Genomic DNA, 24614 nt, shown 5'->3' with positions numbered 1-24614 from the left:
CCGGACTGGATACAGCCTTCCGGGAACGATCCGCAGAGCCGCGTTCCGAGCCACGCTGTGGCGACTCCCTGCGCTGCTCCTTGCTGCGGGGTGAATCTCCTGCCATAATGGTAACAATGGAGGAGAAAAAACTCACCAGTCCCAAGCGCCGGTCATATTTGAAACAGAGATCCCTCGTTACAAGGGCGCCGCCATCTTGGATCCTAGTGCGCATGCGCACACCAGTCACTTCCTGGTCGCATTGCGCACGTCACCATGGAATCGCGTCACTTCCGGCCGGAGCGTCCAGCTTCACTCCAGCGTGCTGCCCAGCAGGGACAAGCCTTCCAGCGGCCGCCGTGAGTGCGCACATCCCTGGAGCGACGCCGGGCCGAGCTCCCGCTCCAGGCTCGCGCCTCACCGCCGCAGAGGTCTGAGACTGAGGGGGGGTGCAGCCAGGCCCGAGCACCGGCTTCAGGTAAGTACCAGGCTTCCACACCGGGTCGGACCTGGGACAGCAATGGGTTGTCCATACCAGGACAGGAAACCAAACTGATGTGGAGGAGAGGTACCGCCTTTTTATCAGTGGGTTTCCTGTCCTGATGTGGGCGGAACCTATCTCTCATGTGGTGCTGTCATGGGCGGCAGGGAAAACAGAGAATATAAGCAGCTGCACAACTGAGGTTGTGGCTTGCCAGACCGTTTAACATACATTTCTGTGCCCTCCAGTCCCCCAGCCCAGGCCCCCATTTGTCACAATGTGGTATCTCTGTGCCTATACAGACATTGAGAACGCTGAGAAAATGGCGACCGGAGCGAGGAGAGGGGGCGGGGCCTACTCTGACAGCGGGCAAATGAGGTATACAGGGAGGGAATCTGTCCTCAGTGAGGAGTGTCCGCTCCCTGTGCTGAACAGCCGCTGGGCGGAGCCACACTGTCCCTCTGCATGACTGACATGCAGAGGGAGTGAAACCGAAACTAGGCCTCAGGCGAAGCCGGGGCCTAGATTTAAACATGCGGCCAGCGTGCAGGCACCATCGGCGCGGTTCTCCAGTGAAAACTGCAGAACCAGCCGGAAATGTTACCACAGTTACATAACACACTCCCCCCAATAAATAAAGTACAAGGGGCCCCTGGAACGATCACTTTCTGTGGTAAAAACGTCTCAATACTTAGCTTTTGAGACGCAGGTGCCAGGTCCCTGGGGGGGGGGTTAAACGCTCCGTCCGGCAGGATCCTGAACAGGGCTGCGGATGGAGACCGGTCTCCTGCAAAGCAGTGAGAACCGAGATGGCTCCCACTTCAAGCCAGAGCCCGAGGGATGGTGAAGGAGCGCGGCATGTGAAGGCTCCAGCCTTGTAAAATCAACCTTAACAGCACAGCCGACACAGTGGGGTGAGAAGGGACATGCCGGGAGTCCAGATTGGACCCGCTTTTCTTCCAAATCTTTGAAATCCAAAAAATCAAAAATCAGAGAATGCATGTGTGTGTGTGACCTCCTGAACACAAAGCATTGAAACTGGCTAGGACTGGCTACCAGGGGGTGTATATGCTAGGAGGGAGGAGCTACACGTTTGAGTGTAGTACTTTGTGTGTCCTCCGGAGGCAGAAGCTATACACCCATGGTCTGGGTCTCCCATAAGGAACGATGAAGAAAAGGCAGCATCTTTATCGCCCAGAGGTTAGGTTTTGTTAGAAAACCCCCCCCACTAAAAACGCATTAAAAATGGCCTGTGTGAACAGAACCTAACACAGATTAAGGCAAATTTGTGAACAATATTTGAGATAAGACCGCCTTTTGTGTAGATAGAAATAGTCTTAGATCCTAGAGTTCAGTTCATGATAAATGGGAAGAAAAACAAGTGTTGTTTATAATTTTGTTCAGTGTAGAAGAAAAGGATCAGTCACACAGTGTACGGCGCCAGCGGGTGGTAGTCGTGGGTGAGGCCATATTGTGGCACCTTGGCACCGCACATTGAAAACGGATCGTTGGTTGTTTGTGTTGATGTGAGTCCGGTGCATTACACTCATAGGTTTCTTGTATTATGCTGTCATCTTCCAAGTTTTGGCCACACATGAATCATTGGATACGCACAGTTCTTCTTCAAAACTTACTTTACTGAAGTCTTTTTCATCAAATGGTAACACAACTCATGCGATAAGACACTTCATTGGTTACGACTCACTTCAGGACTTTTTGGTTCCCATCTGATCTCTATTTATGTCAATCCTTTATACTCCGAACCAACCGACTTAGGTCTGTTGTGTTTAACAGGCTTGTTACTTATTTCCACAGCCGAACTCAATCTGTATCTATGACGCCCTGGACTAGCCAGGTAGTCACATACATACCAACATACACCCCCCCACCCTAGACAGTCACAACAGTCAGACACAAAAACCCTTGTTGCCTCCTTCCAGGGGCTGATGTCCAGACCAGGTGGGGGCGGAGCCAGGCGGTTGGCCCCACCCACCGAGGAGTTCACAGGCCTGGAGGCGGGAAAACAGACAGAGATCAGTTTAGGAGGTGAAAGTGAGAGGAGTGAAACGTCTGCGTGTGCCTGGGTAGGAGCCCAGGCACTGACAGCAAGGTTGGCAGACGGTGGTGGCCGTCTGCAGGAGTTGGTGGAACTCTGCAAAGCCGTAAGGACCGGGGCTGGGCGGTGGACCACCGGTACCGAACCGGGGAGTGGAGTGAAGCTAAGCACACAGGCAGGGCCATCGGACCCCTGACCAGGCTTGGAGCTGCCGTCAATAGTCAAATCCGAGTGTGACAGGAACCCCAGGGGTTTCCCAACAACCAAGTCCCAACAGAAGGCAAAAGTCCACACAGTGAGGATATACAGCCACCGCCACAGGCTAGAGATCCAAGGGCCAGCGCCTGCGGGCAAAACGGGCTCCTACAGCACCTATACGCCGGGGAGCGGACTACCGGTGGGCAACCACAGGAGTCAGAACACTTAACAGGTGCAGGGAAAGACAGCCACCATCACACCGTCCTGGGAGAGCACAACAACACTGCAGCCGGCTGCGGGACCCGTCCATCCGGCCGTTTTAGTTTACCAGAGACTCTGTCAGTGATTGTCTGAGTGAGTACACCAGTGCCGTCTGGCACCGCGCTGTCCCTGCAACCCTGCACCCCAGCCATCCAGCCTCCCCGTTACACCACCGGGCCCCGGGATCACCAACCCCCTACCCACGGAGGGGACAACATCCTAGCTGCTCCCTACCATCTCTCCCGGGATCCCCGTCACCAGCAGCGGTGGTGCTATCATCACCACGTCCCGTGGGTGGCGTCACGAACAACCATCCCTTTTCCCTCACGGGTGAGGAGCGCTGCTCGAGTCCCCGGGTCCGGCCCACCGCTCGAGCCACCGAGCAGCAGCAGCAGAAGCCCCGTACCCGAGCAAGGCGTGCGCGTCCCCTCCGCCCGCGACATGTCCCCCGTTAGAGGAAAAATGGATGCTCCCCATAGCACCAAATATGAGCCATCGGCTCCAGACGTTCAGGAGTTAACAATAGCCTCTTAGGAACACAGTAAAATGTGGATCTACCACTGCGCTGCTGGAGATACGACACACATCAAGGAGAAGTAGAATGCAAGGTGGTTTAATTCAATGCGTTTCGAAGTCTACCCCACTTCTTAATCAGAGTATGACAGACAACATTAGTAACACAATCCATAAATAAACTGCTGATTTTTTTTTTTTTTTTTTAAAAAACAAAGCATATAGTCTGCACGTTGTCTGATACATATATAAGAATACATTTTTTTTATTTGATTATATTTTATTAGGTTGTAGAAAAAAGAAAAAAAAAACGAAAAAAAAAAAGAATAAAACCTGAAAAAAGGGGATTTTTATTGTCTGGAAACACCAAGCGGGAGAAGACACTAATGCGCTTTTTTCCCCTCCAGCATTTTAAACAGGAGTTAACAATGAGCCATCTGGTAACACCTCGCACCTATGCAGCACTCCTCTCTCTTCTCAGTCAGAAGCCATATCTGAAGTACAAGATGGAGACTGTCCTTTTTCTCAGCACTATCTCCTCCCCCAAAGGCTAATCCTAACTTCCAACTGTCACTTTCCCTGCAGCCTGTTGCTGGGCAGCCTATCTTATACCATACCCTAATACACCTATTCCAGCGTTTTAAAGAAATGAGAGCGAGAGTCCACGACGACCTTCACTTTAATAGGGTAAAGCATATCACAATTGAATTGTTTTGACCGCAACATTCTTTTGGTCTTTGTGATTTTTTATTGTGTCCTCTGTAATTCTAAGGAGAATTAAAGAAGAACTGAAACGTATAAACTAAGTTTCCCCATGTTTTTGGTTTTGCTTTAGTTCCTTGTACTGTGTACATATGGGGGGCTGTCCCCACCCCCCCCTAGTTTATTTAGGTTTACATAGGCCCAGGCCCTTTTTTGTAAAACAGTCAGACCCAGGTCCTTTTTTGCTCCGTATATTTTGAGACCTGCTGACAAACAGTGAGTTAAGATAGTAGTGTTAGGGACCATCCTTCGCACACCACATCGCGGTGAGACGGCTTTTACACTTTTTTTGATCAAAAAAATTTCAACAATTGTTTTCTGTTTTTTACATGTATTACTACTATTTACTTACTTACTGCTGGATATCTATCGATTGTTTTTATACTTTATTATATTTGTCTGTTAATGGTCAGTGTGAATGTGCACCCAGACAGGCAGGGGCGGGAATACATTGCAAGAGCCATCCCACATATTCCATTTCTGTTGCATGAGTCAATCAAATAGCAGTGCATTGCTGGAACTTTACTTGCACATATTTCTGAAATAAATCTCCAATCTCAGAATAAAAGCTATGATTAGATCAGCATCCTAGCACCAGTATAGCACTGGCTTTACTTTATATATGAAAATCCTGCTGGCTGGTTACCTGTAAATGATATCAACGCAAAGTCAATGGGTTATGACATCCTACAAGATTAAACAGATTTTCACTTGGCAGATAACAGACAGCTATTGGCAAAAAGTTCAGAATTTTACATGGTCTATAGTGTATTAACCACAGACACAAGTCTCTTACATTGTCATATTTTATTACCAAATTATTTAAATAAAAACTCCGGTATTAGAGATGAGCAAATTTTAGAACTCTAATTTTACAAAAATCTGTATTTGTAGAAAGCATATTTTTTATTATCCGCTTCGGTTCAGATTCAGCAAAATGGCGGCCACTGGACTCAATTTTTCTGTATCAAATACCATCAAAAGGTTAAATAACAAATAATCCTCATACTCACTTTACCTCCTACCTATTTGACCCTAAAATTTTGTGTGAACAGGAGAACTCAAATTTTGCTTGATTCACTCACCTCTACCCGGGATAATGCTTTTGTACATAGTTAAATTGATATTGCTTGTAGAAGTCCGATATCAAACACAAAAATATAATAAAACATCAACTTAAAAAATACAATATCATTACAGTACACATGTACTACACAGTAATGCTGGCAAACACCCGGTAAAATAGCATTTCTTCACAAAAACAACAAAATATGGACAAGAATCATGTACTAAACTGTTGACCTCTCATTGGCTGCAAGTATGTGAAATGTTATATAAAAAGGGCGACGAGGGGCTAGCACCCCGAAACACCGTGTCTGCAAATTGGGATTCTGATCTGGCATAAATCCTAAGTCATATGCAAAGGATTGTTAAAAATCCACTTTTGACTTTTAGGATCGCTACTTCCAATAGGCGGCGCTGCGCTAGAGTTTATCTCCTTTCCTGGAGAGACAATTTGAATATAAAAAGGGGAAAGTTTCACGGGTTCCTGTGAAAGACTAGTGGGAGCACTGGCAGACCCCCAGCTAACAAACATGGTGACTCTGGGGTCTGTGAAGCATACATCTAGCCGGTAGGATGAATACTGGGTATGGCTTTATGTCAAGGCAGAAGGGGAGTCGGGAGTATTTTTCTTACCCCGGTGCTCTGCTACAAGGAGGAAGCACCTGTCGCCCATATTGTAAAAAAATTCTAAGTAACCGCAAGACCCAAGAGTGCGGCTTAGCTCAATATTACTTTAATTTAAAGGTATAAATTGCAACAAAGGGGAAACTTTGTGGAACATACTAATAAACAGATTAATGTCCATGAACGATGCTAGGCAAGCCAATATACTATTTACAGCATAAGCAATCAGCATTGGCCAAAGTCCTGTTGGTATTTTAATAAAAATGGTCGATATCTGATGTGTCGTCATTTTGGGATCGGTTCAGTAGCTGATGCAAACGTGATGTGTTTTTATGGCTGTCCATCTTCACAGGAACATACTGCTGTTTCCGTGTGAGAATTTAGTATTCAACTCTTTGGATTTCCGCAACAGAGCTTTCTTCTGAGCATCATCAAAGCGATTAACCTGTAAATCTTGGTCTCTGTCAAACGCTCTCCTTTCCTTCGGTTTATCCTTGTCGGCGTCTGCTTTCCTTTTAAGTTTTTTGCGATGAAGATCTATGAGAGATTCTGATCTTTTTGAATCCTGAAGGAAAAAAAAAATCAATATGAAATATCTTCTTTAACCTTCCTTAATACAGAATTTATTGCTGTGTATTCTTCTACACACATTGCGTCCAATATCTACTTATTGTAACTTTCTCGGATTTGTAAAACTTTTCATTGCAGATCAGAGGAAAATGCTTCATTTTGTTTTTAATCTGTACCCACATACACTGCCTCTGCGAGCATCTAACAGATAGGCCACTTCATAAGTACGCAGTCTCCCCTTACCAAAGATACTAAGTTATAGACCATCTATAGGACAAGGGATCGCTCTGGGTAGGGGAGGTGGTGGTGGGGCAAATGCTGGAACCCCCATCAATCCGAAGAAGTGGACTCTGATGAAACCCACCTTGACCGGAGAAAAGATGCTAATGCGTAACATCCACTTCATCTAGAAGATGGCTACAGAAAGCTGGCCATTTTCAGCAGTCCCATAAACAATGAATGGAACAGAGGTCAAGCATGCGTATCTCCACTCCATTCAAGGTGGGTTCAGCAAGGTCCGATTCCCAGGTTCCAGAACCTCATTTCAGAGGTTAATCAGTAAGTTGTCTCCTATTGTATGAGTTTAAGCCTTTAAAAGCATGTGTATTTTTCTGTAAATCACAGATGCACTTTGGCAAGACAGATGATGAACTGTATATAATATATAGTAAATTTATACAAGACTATAGTACATTTTTATAGTCTGACTAGGAGCATCAAGGTGAAGAACGGTCTAAGATTACAAACCATTTGGAAGTTCTGTAGTTAGGATGAATATATACATGTGCATGCACCAGACAGTAAAATAGTTGGCCGAAGCCTGTGCTAACAAAGGCAAAGCAAGATGCACTCGGCTTTTCGACATACAAGTGAATATTGAGAGAAACCTGACAAGATCTCAAGTATGCAACCCGCATATATACAGTACATGACCACCCCTCAATACCGGAGAATTGAAACAGCGAGTGTACCGCTATCGCCATTCAACAGCCTGCAGTCACAGAGTCACTGCAGATTTTTTCCCCCAAACCTGGACAACCTTTTAACCTGTATAGATCATGCAGACACCTGGGCATCAGTACAGTTTTTAGCACTACAAATTGTCATTAACATTGCCAATAGTTTCCTCTATGGAGTGGTAAGGTCAGAACAGGCTTGAGGGCTTAGAGCAATCATCTTCGAGTAATAATTCCCGCCAGTATTGAAAATCACGCTATTTTGAACCATTGGCCACAGGGCTATTCTGCCTACAGGATACGCAGAATTTTTCAACTATGTTCATGAATACAATAAATTCATGGATCATCAAGACAATCCCTATCTAATTATTCTATCGGGGCACAAGATTTTCAGGGACATGGAGAAAAAACATTTTACGACAGCTACTTACATTATATGTGGACACTTGCTCGGACAATCTTTTATCCCTTTCGGAAACCTGCGGAATTTCTTCACCTTTACTGCTGGAAACCTTGCCTTCTTGTTTCTCCTTAAAAAACACAAAGCATAAGGATTTATGTTTAAGAAAGTGACATTGTAAAGCAAACAACCACCATCCAAAATTAGTAAAATATAAAACTTTACACAAAAATTTTAAAAGACAACCATTCAGATACTAGAAAAAAAAAAAAAGTGTTATGTAGGGGTTTGTCACTTATTAGCAAAGGAGATGAACCAACCAAAACTGAAACAATCAGAGAGCCGTGATTAAAATTAAATGGTCCTTATAAAAGGAAGTACATAATTAATTTCAGATAAATAAAAAAAAACAACAAAACTTTGCAAGTTTAACTCAATTTATCCCATAAAGTAAAGCCAGGTATGGTTAGACCAACAGCGAAGAAACTGAAATGCCTTGCAAGAATGTGCAGGAATGAGTATCTTTAGAAGCCAAAAAAATTGGGTAAAAACGTATGACATTAAGTAACACAGAATGAGTCGCCAATGCTGGCGCCACATACATGATTGGCATATACAGATTGTTAGCAAACTTTTCTTGGCTAGAAGAAGTTATACTGACGCCTTTCACTTGAGAAGATAAGCCCCAGTTCATGTGTGGAGGATTAATGAACGATCACTTGGCTGCGTTATCAACTTTCATTTCAATATAGAATTTCAATTATTTTTCCCTACATTCAATTACATCTAGATCAGAAACGTTCATTCAAATTCAGCTTCCATGGCTTTGGAGTGATGAAAGATGCATAGCATTGATGCAATTTTAGATCTGCCAGAGCCTAGGAAATGTACACGGCACACAGCCCTTAAAGGGGCATTGCTACATTAAACTCACGTTAATCTTTAAAACAATGGTCCACTGCTAGGACAAACCCATTCTCATGTCCCATGTGTGTCCCCGTTAAAATAAAGTAAGCTTACACTCATTTGCTGTGCAAGCGCTGTTTTAACGGTGCCATCACTCACTCCCCCAGTGCTCATGTGAGGTTATGTCACGCGAGCCCTGCCCCCAATCAGCACCAGCTTCACGGTCTTCACCTTCGCATGTATAAGCAATCAAGAGGTCAGGTTTGTAGCTGCCGATCACTTACTCCTGATCACTTATATTGTCTGTGTCTGAAGACGGGAAAGCCGGCGTTGCTTGGGCACATGTGTCATAACAACCTCAAGTGAGCCCTGGGAGAGTGAGTGACTACACCACTGGAACGGTGCTGGCACCGGTGGGGGGTATAAGTGTTTTTATTTTTAACGGTAGCAAACATGGGGAGTGAGAAAGGGGCTGTCCAAGTAGTGGACAGCCCCTTTAAGGAAATTAATCAAGTCTGATAATCTTAATAAAGCCGTTGGCAGGGAATAACATATTGATGAACTATCTGCCGACCAGTATGGTATCGATGGGGGTCTGACATCCCCACCAATCAGCTGAAATCAGCTCCAGCCAGATGTAGCAATGTATGGAGCATAATACCACAACCACGTACATGGCTTAATGTCTACTGCCAAGTCACCCGTTGACTAACATTAATGTTACCGTACTTACATCCGCCTGGTGCCACAGCAGATTTCAGCTGATTGGTGGGGGCACTGTGTGTCGGACCCCCACCAATCTCATATTGACGACCTATTGTATATGACGTATAGTCAAGGAGAACCTGTTTAGTCCCTGACAACCCCTTTTATACATTTATTTTCTTTCAAGTACAAATCTGAGAAAAACCTCCCTGCAACTTCTATTTTGGTCCATTTTTGTGCATCAGTTTCAGCTCTCAATGGGAATAACAAAAAATGGGATAAACATGGAAGCCACCATGTACAATCCATGTTTCATGGATGTGTTTTCTTTTCCTGATGCCATATCGAACACAGTTGTGTAAATGGAGCCTATAACTAACCCCGGCTCTGCTTTGGTTTTTCCAGGAGCCATGACAGATCCATTACGATTCTTGAAGTGTTATGGAATAATCCTTACTTTTTGAAAAACTTTCTAATCTATCTCACACAGACATATGGACTGATATAGAATCTGACTAACTAGTATGCCCCTATTCCCAAAATAAGAGAATGAGACAATTTCAAATGTACATTCCCTCTCTGGACTGTGCACCTACTAATTGTGAGCTCCTTTGGTGAAGCACTTTTCCCACTATTATGCGAGGTGCTGAACTGAAGTAAAGTGCTGAATTTAAGATAAGTGCATAGTTTCAACACAATTACATAGTGGTGATAACTGTAATTGTTGAATTTCATTAGGGAATTGTTTGTCTGTTTGTGATTCTGTGAAAAGGGGAAAAAAAAAAAAAAAAAAAGTTAGTCTTGTGATTTAATTAGTAGGATTAGTCACACCTGTTTCTAGAAGCTTCTAGCAGCTTCTGATAGTCATTGTACATCTATATAAACCAGCCAGTGCAAGCGAGGTGCTGAGCGTGCGAGGTGCTGAACTGAAGTAAAGTGCTGAATTTAAGATAAGTGCATAGTTTCAACACAATTACATAGTTCCGAAGGGAACAGGGGCGGGTGCTGGGTCTCCCAATAGGAGCTAGAAGAAAAGGAATTTACGGTAAGTAAACAAAATTCCCTTCTTCTTTGTCGCTCCATTGGGAGACCCAGACAATTGGGATGTCCAAAAGCAATCCCTGGGTGGGTAAAAGAATACCTCGATAAAAAGAGCCGAAAAACGGCCCCCTCTTACAGGTGGGCAACTGCCGCCTGAAGGAGTCGCCTACCTAGGGTGGCATCTGCCGAATCATCGGCATGCACCTGATAGTGTTTCGTGAAAGTGTGCAGACTCGACCAGGTAGCCGCCTGACACACCTGCCGAGCCGTAGCCTGGTGTCGCAATGCCCAGGACACCGACGGCTCTGGTAGAATGGGCCTTCAGCCCTGCAGGAATCGGAAGCCTAAAAGAACGGTAGGCTTCAAGAATCGGTTCCTTGATCCACCGAGCCAAGGTTGACTTGAAAACCTGAAATCCCTTACTCTGGCCCGCGATAAGGACAAGAGCGCATCAGACCGGCGCAGGGGCGCCGTGCGAGAAATGTAGAGCCGGAATGCTCTCACCAGATCTAATAAATGCAAATCCTTTTCACATTGGTGAACTGGATGCTGACCCAAAGAGAGTAAGACGATATCCTGATTGAGATGAAACGGGGATACCTTAGGGAGAAAGTCCGGGACCGGACGTAGAACCACCCTATCCTGGTGAAACACCAGGAAGGGGGCTTTGCATGACAGCGCTGCTAGCTGAGACACTCTTCTGAGTGATGTGACTGCCACTAGGAAGGCCACCCTTTGCGAAAGGCGAGATAGAGAGATCCCGCATCGGCTCGAAAAGTGGCTTCTGAAGAGTCGTCAGCACCCTGTTAAGATCCGAGGGTGTTAACGGACGCTTGTAAGGTGGGACCGGAAAGCGCCGATACTTGTCCCTTGAGAGAGCCGAGAGACAAACCCTTGTCCATTCCGGATTGAAGGAAAGAAAGAAAAGTGGGCAAGGCAAACGGCCAGGGAGTAAAACCCTGATCAGAGCACCAGGATAAGAAGATCCTCCAAGTCCTGTGATAGATCTTGGCGGACGTTGGTTTCCTGGCCTGTCTCATGGTGGCAATGACATCTGGAGATATCCCTGATGACGCTAGGAGCCAGGACTCAATGGCCACACAGTCAGGTTTAGAGCCGCAGAATTCAGAAGGAAATATGGCCCTTGAGGCAGCAAGTCTGGTCGGTCTGGGAGTGTCCACGGTTGACCCACCGTGAGGTGCCACAGATCCGGGTACCACGATCACCTCGGCCAGTCTGGAGCGACGAGGATGGCGCGGCGACAGTCTGACCTGATCTTGCGTAACACTCTGGGCAGTAGTGCCAGAGGAGGAAAAACATAAGGCAGTCGAAACTGCGACCAGTCGTGAACTAGCGCGTCTGCCGCCAGAGCTCTGTGATCCTTGGACCGAGCCATGAATGCCGGGACTTTGTTGTTGTGCCGAGACGCCATTAGATCGACGTCCGGCGTTCCCCAGCGGCAACAGATCTCTAGAAACACGTCCGGGTGAAGAGACCATTCCCCTGCGTCCATGCCCTGGCGACTGAGAAAATCTGCTTCCCAGTTTTCTACGCCCGGGATGTGAACTGCGGAGATGGTGGAGGCTGTGGCTTCCGCCCACAGCCGAATCCGCCGAACTGCTCGGAAGGCTTGACGACTGCGCGTGTGCCGCCCTGGTGGTTGATGTACGCAACCGCCGTGGCGTTGTCCGACTGAATTCGGATCTGCCTGCCCTCCAGCCACCGCTGGAACACCTTTAGGGCTAGATCCACTGCCCTTATCTCCAGAACATTGATCTGAAGGGAGGACTCTGTCGGAGTCCAGGTTCCCTGAGCCGAGTGGTGGAGGAAGACCGCTCCCCACCCTGACAGACTGGCGTCCGCCGTGACCACAGCCTCAGCTGGGGGCCGTAAGGATTTTTCCTTCGCCCAGGAAGTGGAAAGAAGACACCACTGAAGAGAGGTTTTGCTGCAAGGGAAAGAGAGACGTTCTTGTCTAGGGACGTCGACCTCCTGTCCCATTTGCGGTGTCCGATAGAATCGGACGCAGACGAAACTGCGCAAGGGAACTGCCCCCTTGCTGCCACCATCTTCCTTAGAAAGTGCATGAGGCGCCTCAAGGGGTGACTGGGCCCGAAGGAGAGATTGCACCCCTGTCTGTAGTGAACGCTGACTATGCAGCGGAAGCTTCACTATCGCTGAGAGAGTATGAAACTCCATCCCGAGGCAAGTCAGTGATTGGGTCGGTGTCAGTTTTGACCTTGGAAATTTGATGATCCACCCGAACCCCTGGAGAGTCTCCAGAGCAATGGTCAGGTTGTGTTGACATGCCACCCAGGAGGGTGTCTTGACTAGAAGATCGTCTAGGTAAGTGATCACCGAGTGGCCCTGAGAGTGTAGGACCGCCACCACTGCTGCCATGACCTTGGTGAAGACCCGTGGGGCTGTCGCCAGGCCGAATGGCAGTGCCACGAACTGAAGTGTTCGTCCCTGATGGCGAAACGCAGAAGGCGTTGAAGCTCGGGTGCGATCGGCACATGGAGATAAGCATCCTTGATGTCAATTGATGCTAGGAAGTCTCCTTGTGACATCGAGGCTTCAGAGTGTTCACCGCCTGAAAAAGTGCATCGGCTCGCTCGGGGGGCGGAGATGTTTTGAAGAAACGAGTCGGAGGACGAGAGCAGAGCTCTATCCTGTAACCGTGAGACAGAATGTCTCTCACCCATCGGTCTTGGACATGTGGCCACCAGGCGTCGCAAAAGCGGGAGAGCCTGCCACCGACCGAGGACGCGGTCTTGGTGAGGCCAAAGTCATGAGGAAGCCGCCTTGTGACTTAGACCGCCATGCAGAAGAGTTCCTCTAGCCCTCCTCTGACCTGTTGGACGTGGAGGAACGGAACTTTGCTGAGGACCGAAATGACCGAAACCTTTGGACTGGGGCAAGGACGAGACCTTTCCCTTGGACTGTCTAGTAACTTCATCCAATTGCTCGCCAAACAAACGGTCGCCAGAAGATGGCAAACCGGTTAAGAACTTCTTGGAAGCAGAGCCTGCCTTCCATTCACGTAGCCACATGGCCCTGCAGACTGCCACCGAATTGGTGGATGCTGCCGCTGTACGGCTCGCAGAGTCCAGGAACGGCGTTCATGGCGTAGAACGAAAAAAACCTACGCCTGAGAAGTGAAGGACACAACCTGCGGGGCAGAGGTATGTGCAACCGCAATAATCTCAGCCAGAGAAGCTGAGATAGCTTGGAGTGCCCTCACGGCTGCGAAGGCTGGAGCAAAAGATGCGACTATGGCTTCATAGATGGATTTCATCATAAGCTTTATTTGCCTGTCAGTGGCATTCGTGAGAGATGGCATCTGCCACTAATACTACGGCTCTAGCCGCCAGCCTAGAGACTGGAGAATCCACCCTGTGACACTGAGCCCAACCCTTAACAACGTCAGGGGGGAAAAGGGTAACGCGTGTCAATAAGGCGCTTAGTAAGCGCTTGTCCGTAAAGTTCTGTGCTTCTGGACGGCCCCTCTGGAGTTAGAGTGATCGAAACACGCACTCCTGATGAAGTCGGGGAAGGTTCCCGGCGGGCCCGCTTAGCCTATCAGAGGCCGCGGTCCGTGACGGAGTTCTCACCGTGGGATCTGGGTGTTACCCCAGGAGCCCCTTGTTGTACCGACCCAGAGGGACCCGGGAGCGATGAACTCACAGCTCCCTGGCCCTGTGTTATCGGTGTGGACTGCAAGGCTTCCAGTATCTTAGCAGACCCTCTGTCCATAGACTGAGTCCTGGAATGTGAAAGCTACTCAGAGATTTGCTGATTCCAACATGCAAACTCTGTCCCTGTCATCTGTGCAGTGGAAACTGGCGGTACCACCTGGCCGAGGGTCCCACCAGTGCCGGAGGCTCCGGCTGAGTGAGTGCCCTCGGGGCCAAGCATTGTACACAATGAGGGTATGTGGAACCTGCCTGTAATATAGCCGCACAAGAGGTACAGGTTGTAAAATAAGCCAGTGCCTTGGCACCCTTACTCTTTAAGAGCAGACAACAGCATGTCGTCCGCAGAGTAATCAGTGAGGGTATACAGCCAAAAGCAAATAATGCTGCCGAACAGTGAGATCATATACCATATAAATAAACATATATATATACACTGCGGCACCAAGGGGGGTCAGCACCTGTAAACTGGTGCCCCACAGTGCTCAGTGAGGGGGAAGGAGGATACCAACGTATGCTCCAGCCCTCCCTGCCGACGTCCAGTCGGCCGTCCCGTCGTTACCCCTGACTGGCAGGCCCGAGAACGGGAGTATATGGTACTAGGCCGCAAGAGCCGGGGACTAAATTTAAAAACGCGGCCGGCAAACATGGCGCGGTCGGCGCGGTAGTCCCAGTCTCACAAACCACTCAGCAACCGCTGCGGCATTTGTAACACAGATGCTGCATGCACCGTCCCTCAGGGGACACAGAGTACCTTATGATGCAGGGCTCTGTCCCTGATGATGTCCAGTCTCCTGTCCGTCAGAATCCCCCAGGGGCTGCGGATGGAGCCCGGTCCCAGTGCATGGCGACCGGTTAGGAGCCCCCTCTCCTAGAGCAGTGGAGCAGATTCTGAGATCCTCCACCGGCAGAATTATAACAATGGCTGCCGGCGTTCCGAGGGGAGGAGAGAGCAGTGGGCGGAACCGCAAAAGTGCGGGAACCTGGTGGCCCATAGTGATCAGTGAGGGGGGCGGAGGACAGCGAAGTGTGCTCCAGCCCTCACTGTCGGCATCATACCGACCGTCCCACCTTTCTCCCTGACTGGCAGGCTCAGGGGCGGGAGTTTAACACACTAGGCCGCAAAAGCCGGGGACTAAAGTAAAAACCGCGGCCGACAAACCGGCACGGTCGGCGCGGTAGTCCCAGACAAAAAATCCACACCGCAGTCGCAGCTGCGTCTGAGGCCAAGGTGCTTCATGCACCGTCCCAACGGGGACACAGAGTACCTGTAGATGCAGGGCCATGTCCCTGACGATACTCCGTCTCCTGTCCGGCAGATTCCCCCAGGGGCTGCGGAGGGAGCCCGGTCCCAGTGGCTGGATGACCGGTTAGGATCCCACTTCCCCAGAGCCCCTAAGGGATGGGGAAGGAAAACGGCATGTGGCTCCTGCCTGTGTACCCGCAATGGGTACCTCAACCTTAACAGCACCTCCGACTCAGTGGGGTGAGAAGGGAGCATGCCGGGGGCCCTGTTAGGGGCCCTCTTTTCTTCCATCCGATATAATCAGCAGCTGCTGCTGACTAAAATGTGGAGCATTGTGTGCATGTGTGCCTCCTTCAACACAAAGCATAAAACTGATGAGCCCGTGATGCACGGGAGGGTGTATAGCAGAGGGGAGGGGTTACACTTTTTAAAGTGTAATACTTTGTGTGGCCTCCGGAGGCAGAAGCTATACACCCAATTGTCTGGGTCTCCCAATGGAGCGACAAAGAAAAGGGCTGGATGAGTTCCTCAGTACACAAAACATTGTTGGTTATAAATGACTTCGTGACCAAATGTAGAACTGGTGGAGGAAGGTTGAACTAGATGGACCTAGGTCTTTTTTCAACCTAAGTAACTATGTAACTATGTAACTATAAGGAGCACTGGAGTCTAGAGTAAGGGAGGGAGTATATAGGGAGTAGACGTCGTTGAACGGGGGCGTCACCATCGCTAGGACGCTGACCTCCGTATGTCAGGAAGGAAAAAGGTAGGGATAGTATCTGTCACATGTCTAAAATACTGATTTTATGATAGGTGTTGTATGTAATTTTGTTGTGGCATATTTGTTTACTAAAAAGAAAAAAAATCTTAAGGTAGTTTTGATCCTTTGGTTTTTGCAGATCCATTAAGATCCATATGTAATTGATCTAAAATGGAGATCCCATTGACTTCGAAAGGGTTAATCATTTTTCCTTTGCTTTTTTGTCTTGATAGAACATCTCAGGATGCTATTCTGGTGCCTAAAGGGCAAGGAAACCTGACAGAAAAGATATATGGAAGTGGTGACAGCCAATGCACAGCAGTGTTGGGATCACATTTTCTTGTTACCTTTTCTTTTCATGCAAAAAATAATCTGATAAATTAGTTAACCCCATACACAGAATATAAAAACAACTCCCTAATGGGCTGCAGTTTGGCTGAATATCCTAAGCCACGTGGTAAGGCCCGGTAACAGGACATTGACTCACAGGTTGGCCACCTCCAAACAGTGGCACTAGAGAGCCCGTTTTCTACCTACCGGAAGGAAAGTCTGTATGAATAACTGTTCCGTCATCTGATGAAATATGTGACGTATTAAACCTTCTTACAATGTAAATGTCTATTTCCATGAATGTGACCATTGCCAAGGAAAAGTTTCAATCAACAGAGGGATTTTTAGTCGTGGGAGTCAATATTTCACAATAATAGAAGTACTAAGAGTCAATCCAGTAATTTAAAATAGTAGTGCCCATGAAATTATTTACAAAACGGCAAATCCAGAACTATGGCGATGGTGGGGGTGATGGGGATTTGTAATAATATAATCCCATACACATCAATACAAAATAAACCAAAAATACTAGGCACCAGTAGAATATTGGTAGCGCTGGCTACTCAGCTCATGAACACTATGAACAAAAAATAAATACATAGAAGATGAAACTTTTTGGCTAAGATTTTTATACTCACTCTTGCCTTCCTCTCTTTGTCAGCAGGGGTATCTGTCCAATCCGACCGATCCCCAGAGCGTTCATTAGTTCTTCTCTTAAAGGTTCTTGGCCCCAAACCAAAATTACTCAACTCTGGAGGAAGCTCCGTCATCCAAGACTCTCTTGTTGGGTTTTTGGGCGCATCCTTCCATACAAGATGTAAATTAACACGTTAGAAGTACTAAGCTAAATTGTACATAAAAGCATACATCTAATATCACAAAAAGTTGCATATCAGGGAAATAACTTTAATGGTTCTGTCTATAGTGTCGGGCATGGTAATGTTTCTTGAGAACCACTTTATTGCACGCACAAGTCTCTCTGCTGATATTGTATGCAGATGGGTCTTCATTTTTATTATATGTATATATGGTTACCGTATATTAAAAAACTTTGAATTTAGGTATATATATAAATGGAATGAAGTAGGAACTCCCATTAGGAAGTTATAGGGTAAACATACATAGGGGTAGTGCTTTGTTCTTTAGCATTTTGTATTGCTTACTACTTGTCCAATGTATTCTCTGGACATTGCCACAATGCCTTCTTTTTGCTGGGTCCCACTCTCCATTGCTCAATTTTAGTACCCCTGTTGCAGTATAGATTAACCATTTATTTACTGTGTATTACTACTTATCCATATAGTTTGTAGTCTATATTTCTGTGTGTATGTTTTCTACATATCATCCAGTTTTTTTAGATTTTTTTTATTAATAAAATATCTATATACTACTCTTTGGTTTGCAATATTTGTAGCCTTGATGCCAAATGTAAGTATAAATATTTCTTCATCTATGTACATTACAGAAAAGTGTATGTGACCTCCCAACTCTCCGAAACAGATGAAAGAAGGGAAAAGGATTCATATGCATTTCAATATCCGATCCTTTCGTATTCCCAAGAATGATGTCTCTCAGCAGTTTACCCCCATAACCTCTCTAAAACACATGCACATTCAGCCGAGCGTCGGGGCGCAGGACTTGGCTGAACAAGCCTGAATGGGCACCTTAAACCCATAGGGACAGGACTTCTTGTTCTGCAAATATCTGTCAATCAGTAAACTTTATTTCTTGCTTTTATCTTATGTATGTTAAGTATGCAATATTCATTTGCATTTTGTAAAAGGCGCTATAAAATTAATTTGTAACAATCTAACAAATAAACAGATGCACTCCAAGACTCTAAGGTATACAGACATTAAGTATAGGAACCTGGACATGCATTACTGCTAAGGAAAGAAGTTTAAAAATTGAGACACTTGGAGTATAAAAAAGGCTAGTTTTATGAGAGCCCAGCAGCCAGCGTCAAGGTTTATCTTGTATGCTGGGTCCCTACCTAAATGCCTCTACCAGGAATAAGCAGGCCTACAATTTTATGGAAGAGCAGGGACCAGCTATTAGGAAATTAAAAATTTCCTTAAGATCATGGATAGGAGTGCTCAGTCAGAAGGCATGACCCCATAATCCAAAATAAGAAAACTGACAGCACTTCCTAATAGACAAGTGTGAACAGGTGCATACTGTATACCTTAGTGTCTCACAGTGCAGCTGTTTATTTGTTAGCGTATTTTATGTTCAGTATGCACCTGTTCACACTTGTCTGTTAGGAAGTGCATCACTAAGTAAGGATGCAGCATATGAGATACGCCTTGACACTGGCTGCTGGGCACGTGTAAAACTGGCCTTTTTTTTAAAGGCTAAGTGTCCCAATTTTTACATTTATTTCCTTAATAGTAATACATGTCCAACTTCCAATATTTAATGTCTTCATACCTTACGGTCTCAGAGTGCAGCTGTTTATTTGTTAATTTATTTTATGTTCAGTATGCAACTGTTCACACTTGTCTGTTAGGAAGTGCTGTCAGTTTTCTTTTATAAAATTAATAATTATCCAGAATTACCAGCAAAGACACATCTAAAATATAATGAAAATAATAGTCATTTAGTGGTTGTAGGAGAATATAATAAACCTCACATCATTTGATGTAAGCTTCTGTTTCATTTTCCAGGCACGGCGTTCAAAATCCTCCGCAACACTGGACTGGGCCGGTCCTTTGGCAGGTATTGGACCAATGACTTCTTCATCATCGTCTGAGGACTAAAAAAATAAAAATAAAAGAATAAAAAAAAAAAAAAAAAGGGACATGAATACTCAAATACATAAAAGCACAATACGAATGGTGATGTGTGAAAGATCTAGCTGAAATGTTACAACAGCAGCATTGGCAACTGACATATGCTTCCAAGAATGCTGTCAACATACAGATTAGCAAGAACTAATGTGTCACTACCAGTACATGTTATATTACCAAATAAAATACAAGTGCAGCGTCTTGAGACTCAGACCCCCAGGCTCCTGCCCTCAATGAATGCAGATGAGACTTCTTGCAAGATGTTTTCTTTGCTGTATCTGGATGAAGCACACTGTAGAAAGTGACTGACATCTTACAAGACGCTGGTTATATGTGACATCAAGCATAAAGGGCAGGAGATCCTAATCCTAAACAGAAGCTCCTCAGTCACCGACAATTCTGTCTGATTGTGATCATTTCTTTTGAAAACTTTGGAGATTTAATTTGGCTTTCAGCATGTTTTTTTAATCTTGAAAGGATTACTTAATCATACTGGGAAAATCACAGAGTTCTGTAAAGGAAGATCTGACAGGTCGTAGCTCAGTTGTCATTTTCCATGATTAAACTGACAGCGAAGGTTATTCCCAGCAGGACGGATGTAGCCCACAGATAGTGGGTGAATGGCAGGATATACAGGTCTGCCATCAGATCTCGCACCATTTCAGCTTTTAAAAGTTATTAAAATAAACCATATGACACTATGCGATACTACAAATGGAGGGCAATATGGAATACATTTACAGATTAATACATTAGATACAGTCATGGCCAAAAGTATTGGCACCCAGAAAATAAAGTATTTCTCCCAGAAAATTAATGCAATTACACGTTTATTTCCTTAGTGTGCATTGGAACAATACAAAAAAGAAAAAAATCCAAATTGGACATAATTTCACACAAAATCTCAAAAAAGGGCAGGCAAAAAAACTCAACTTAAAGGGTATCTGACAGCAGAAGTCCCCTCTATTAACTAATTACAGCTCTGCTTATGTCATTATATGCTTGTTTCAAGCAATCCCAATGTTAAGGGAAAGTTGCTTGCTCCTGCATATGCTAATTAGCTTGACTAGTCATAGTGGCGGAACTTCAGCTGAGCACTCCAGTCAGCCGATATCATGCTCATAGAGGTGCGGTTATGGTCTCTGTGGTGCCCTCGTGTTTCCTTCCAACATCCTAGGTCACAAAGAAAGAAGATCACAGTGCAGTCCAGCACCCAGCTCTTTTCACAGCAGATGTGCTGCGCTGCTGTGGATCGTACTGCACTGCTGTGGATCGTGCTGAGCCGGCACGTGGGCAGAAGTTCATTGTATGAGCCACTACCTCCCGGCTCAGCGAGGGAACAGATTACAGAGGGGAGCGCTTGGTCAGTCAGACGTCGGGTGTGCAGTGACATGCCAGGGTAATGGCACACAGGAAGAGCACTGTGCACACCTAAGGTTACAGCGGCAGCCAGACGTAGGATATTGGAAGAAACAAAGGAACACTACAGAGACCATAACCGTGCCTCTATGGGAGTGATATTGGCTGGCTGGGCCTCTACCACTATTCAAACTAATTCGCATATGCAGAAAGAACAGATTAAAATACTGATCTCATGATTACAAAAGCAACTTTCCCTTAACATTCGGGTTTCTTGAAGCATTTAATGACAAAACCAGCGCTGTAATTAGTTCTTAGGGGTAAATCTTGTTGTCATGTTCCCTTTATTATTTGTTTGCACACCCTTAGGATTAAATAACCATCAATTTATTCCTATAACCATCAACAAGCTTCTTCTCTCAACTGGAATTTTGGACCACTCTTTTGCAAACCACTCCAGGCACCTCATATTTGAAGAGTGCCTTTTAACCCATTCACGACTTTGGATGTACCTGTATAAACATGTCTGTCCCGTTAATGCGGGCTCGTGCTTGGAGCCGGCATTTTCCCCGCACATGTCTGCTGATCTGAAGACTGGAGTAAAATTCCTGGCACAAGGAACTCCACAGCTCATCATGAATTAGACAAGCTGTGGTATCACACCTAACCCCAGCTCTGGCCATCTGAAACTGGTGTCAACATTCCAAAAATTGCAACATTTGTCATTTCAAAGTGATTTACGGCAGAAATCTGCATAATCGCTTTGATGAATCAGTGTGTAGCGGGTTAACCCCTTCAGCCCCCGGGCACTTTCCGTTTTTGTTTTTTGCTCCCCTTCTTCCGAGAGGCGTAACTTTTTTATTTTTCCATCAATCTTGCCATATGAGGGCTTGTTTTTTGCGGGATGAGTTCTACTTTTAAATGAAACCATAAGTTTTACCATATAGTGTACTGGAAAACGGCAAAAATATTCCAAGTGCGGAAAAATTGCAAAAAAAGTGTGATCGTACAATAGTTTTTGGGATATTTTATTCACTGTGTTCACTATATGGTAAAACTGAGGTATCTATGTGATGCCTCAGGTCGGTGCGAGTTTGTAGACACCAAACATGTATAGGTTTACTTGTATCTAAGGGGGTTAAAATAAATTCACAAGCTTGTCCAAAAAACGTGGCGCACGTTTTGCACCATTTTCCAAAACCCGTAGCGTTCTCATTTTTCAGGATCTGAGGCTCAGTGATTGCTTATTTTTTGCGTCTCGACCTGACGTTTTTAACGGTACCATTTTTGTGCAGATGCTACGTTTTGATCGCCTGTTATTGCATTTTGCGGCGACCAAAAAACGTAATTTTGGCGTTTGGAATTTTTTTGCTGCTACGGCGTTTACTGATCAGATTCATTGATTTTATATTTTGATAGATCGGGCATTTCTGAACGTGGCGATACCAAATATGTGTGTATTTTTTATTTTTTTAACCCTTTAATTTTCAATGGGGTGAAAGGGGGGTGATTTGAACTTTTAGGTTTTTTTATTTTTTTTTTAATTTTTTAAAACTTTTTTTTTACTTTTTTTTTATTTTACTAGTCCCCCTAGGGGGCTATAGCGATCAGCAATCCGATCGCTCTGCACTATCTGCAGATCTCAGCTACAGAGCTGAGAACTGCAGATTTGCTGCTTCACTTTCAATGCCGGCTGTATTCCGGCAATGAGAGAAAGGGAGTCATGTTAGCTACAGGCGTCATCACATGACCCTATGCTACCATGGCAACCGCCAAAAGTCACGTGATCATGTCACGTGACTTCCGGTGGGGGTGGGGTAAGTGACTGTCATGGCGGCGCCCATATACATATCGCTGCCAGATTTTGGCAGCGAAATGTAAGGGGTTAATGGCCGCGGGTGGAAGCGATTCCACCCGCGGCTAGCAGGCACACATGTCAGCTGTTGATAACAGCTGATATGTGCGCGGATCGCGGCCGCCTGCCGGCGGCAGGGGGCGGGGCTTACCGGCACACGATCCATGACGTACCCAGTACGTCATGGGTCGTTAAGGGGTTAAAGGTTAAAACATCTCTATAAGTGTAAATTGTGAAGTACAAGTGTGAAGCCCCTGGACTATTCAGGGCGTCACAGGGAACTGCACCACTCTTTATCCTTAGGTGCAGGGCCCGCCCTCCTTGGGTTCCCGAGTCCAAATTCATGGTTCCGCCTCTATCAGCATAACATCCTAGTCATCCAGACACCACAGCTGCTAGGCACACCAATGGGCAGGTTTCAGCTGGGAAAGGAACCGCCCACCTATGAGTCAAACAGGCTGGTGGGAGGAGTCAGTTAGACAGTTGGGAGTAACGGTTAAAGTGGGAAGACCTAGAGAGAAGGGGCTCCCTGAGGAGAGTCTGGCTAGGTCGCAGACAGTGGCCTGGGCCAGAGGACATGGAGACCCAGTCGTGGGTGACTGGAGGACAGGGCAGGACGGGTCAAGAGGACCGTCGACCATCGGATCCACAGTAACCGGTCTGGGGCCGAGCACACAGCGGGGGACAGGCCCCTAGATTGGGAATTAGCTTCAGGCAGCCCGGTAATTGACCTGCAGAGAAATAGTAACTTAAAGTGTTATTTCCACACAGCCCTAACAATCGACAGCATCAGCACACCGCGGAGGATAGGGCGTCCCAAGCCAGCAGCCCACTGAAATCCTACGTGCCCGCTGTTGAGGGCAAGGTTCCTAGATATACAGAGGAACGGGACCCGGACGGCTCCAAGCCTATGGCTCACAATAGACAGTAAACAAATTTGTGCATGGAGGCAGTCTACAGACCACTAGGCGGAACCAGGAGTGAGGGCTTGTGGACTGAGCTGTTCCAGGGGATAGCGGGACCCAGAGTATTGTTTACTAAGTTGCCTGTGTGAACTCATTGACTATTGGACTGTAACCGGTGCCTGAGTGAGTAACCTGCATTCCCCTTTCCGACCCTTCTGCCTGCCCTGCGCCCCACACAGCGCTCCCCAGCATCATCCTCCCAAGTCCTGGGGCCTCCCTACCTGCGGAGGGAATCACCACCAGGCTGCCCCAACACCATCAGCCCCGGCACTCCCATACGGCAGCGGCGGTATTCCTTATTACCGCACACCGCAGGTGGCGTCACAAATATTCTCCCCTGTAAATAACCCTTCTTTTTCATCGAAGTGTCTGCCGAGAAGTCCGACTGCTGCTAGGGCGCCACACAAGACCTCCCGGAAAATGAATACACTACCTTATCCGCTTTAGTAGAATATACACTGCATCTGAGATGCTAAATTTGTGTTAAGTAGGTTGGTTCTTTTGTAGAAAAAAAAAAATGCATCAGCAAACAATGAAGCCTCCCACGGACAGGGGTTTTTAAAGCGATACTGGAACCTCAGAAAATGCTATTTAGCTGCAGATATAGGTCCTGGAACACTGGAGAAATGGCTGCACCACTGGTTCCACCATCAAATCAATGTAATGCCGAGCTCCTAGTGTATCTGGAATGAAGACTAAGGGGGCCTGGCTGCCGTACATTTTGCCCCCAACACAATAATCCTGAGAGAACTGGTGTGACATTCTCTCTCCCTTGTGAGGGCCTCTTTGTGGGGTTGCCCATCTGGTCTTGTCAGATTCGAAGAATGGCGCGTAGTGATCCATTCTGTAGACTAAAGGCTCAGTCACACACAACGACTTACCAGCGATCCCGACAATGGTACGACTGGATAAGGATCGCTGGTAAGTCGCTGGTGAGATGTCACACAGTCAGACTTTACCAACAATGCAGCAACGATCAGCGACCTGTATAATGATCTCGGTGGGCCTTGGGACAGTGTTAGGAGGTCGTTGGTAGGTGTCAAACACAGCGATGCATCCAGCCCAGCAGGAAATTGCCTTTGAAGAAAATGGTCC

The 24614-nt window shown here is 46.4% G+C and overlaps 1 protein-coding gene across 1 annotated transcript in view; it reads right to left on the bottom strand.

The window, feature by feature from the left end:
* Positions 1 to 5042: 5042 nt before the first annotated feature.
* GPALPP1 (GPALPP motifs containing 1) overlaps positions 5043 to 24614 on the bottom strand; it is a 57933-nt gene continuing 38361 nt past the window's right edge. Inside the window, exons 5-8 of the mRNA XM_075336877.1 lie at positions 19184 to 19306; positions 17190 to 17354; positions 7900 to 7998; positions 5043 to 6504 (exon numbers count right to left, since the gene is read on the bottom strand). Of these exons, the coding sequence (XP_075192992.1) occupies positions 6286 to 6504; positions 7900 to 7998; positions 17190 to 17354; positions 19184 to 19306 (606 nt within the window). The 3' untranslated portion in view covers positions 5043 to 6285. The remainder of the gene's footprint in view (positions 6505 to 7899; positions 7999 to 17189; positions 17355 to 19183; positions 19307 to 24614) is intronic.

Source organism: Anomaloglossus baeobatrachus, chromosome 2 (genome assembly GCF_048569485.1).
Source record: "Anomaloglossus baeobatrachus isolate aAnoBae1 chromosome 2, aAnoBae1.hap1, whole genome shotgun sequence".
Classification (NCBI taxonomy): Eukaryota; Metazoa; Chordata; class Amphibia; order Anura; family Aromobatidae; genus Anomaloglossus; species Anomaloglossus baeobatrachus.
The sequence above is the reverse complement of the archived record's forward strand: the minus strand, read 5'-3'. Positions and strand labels throughout refer to the sequence as shown.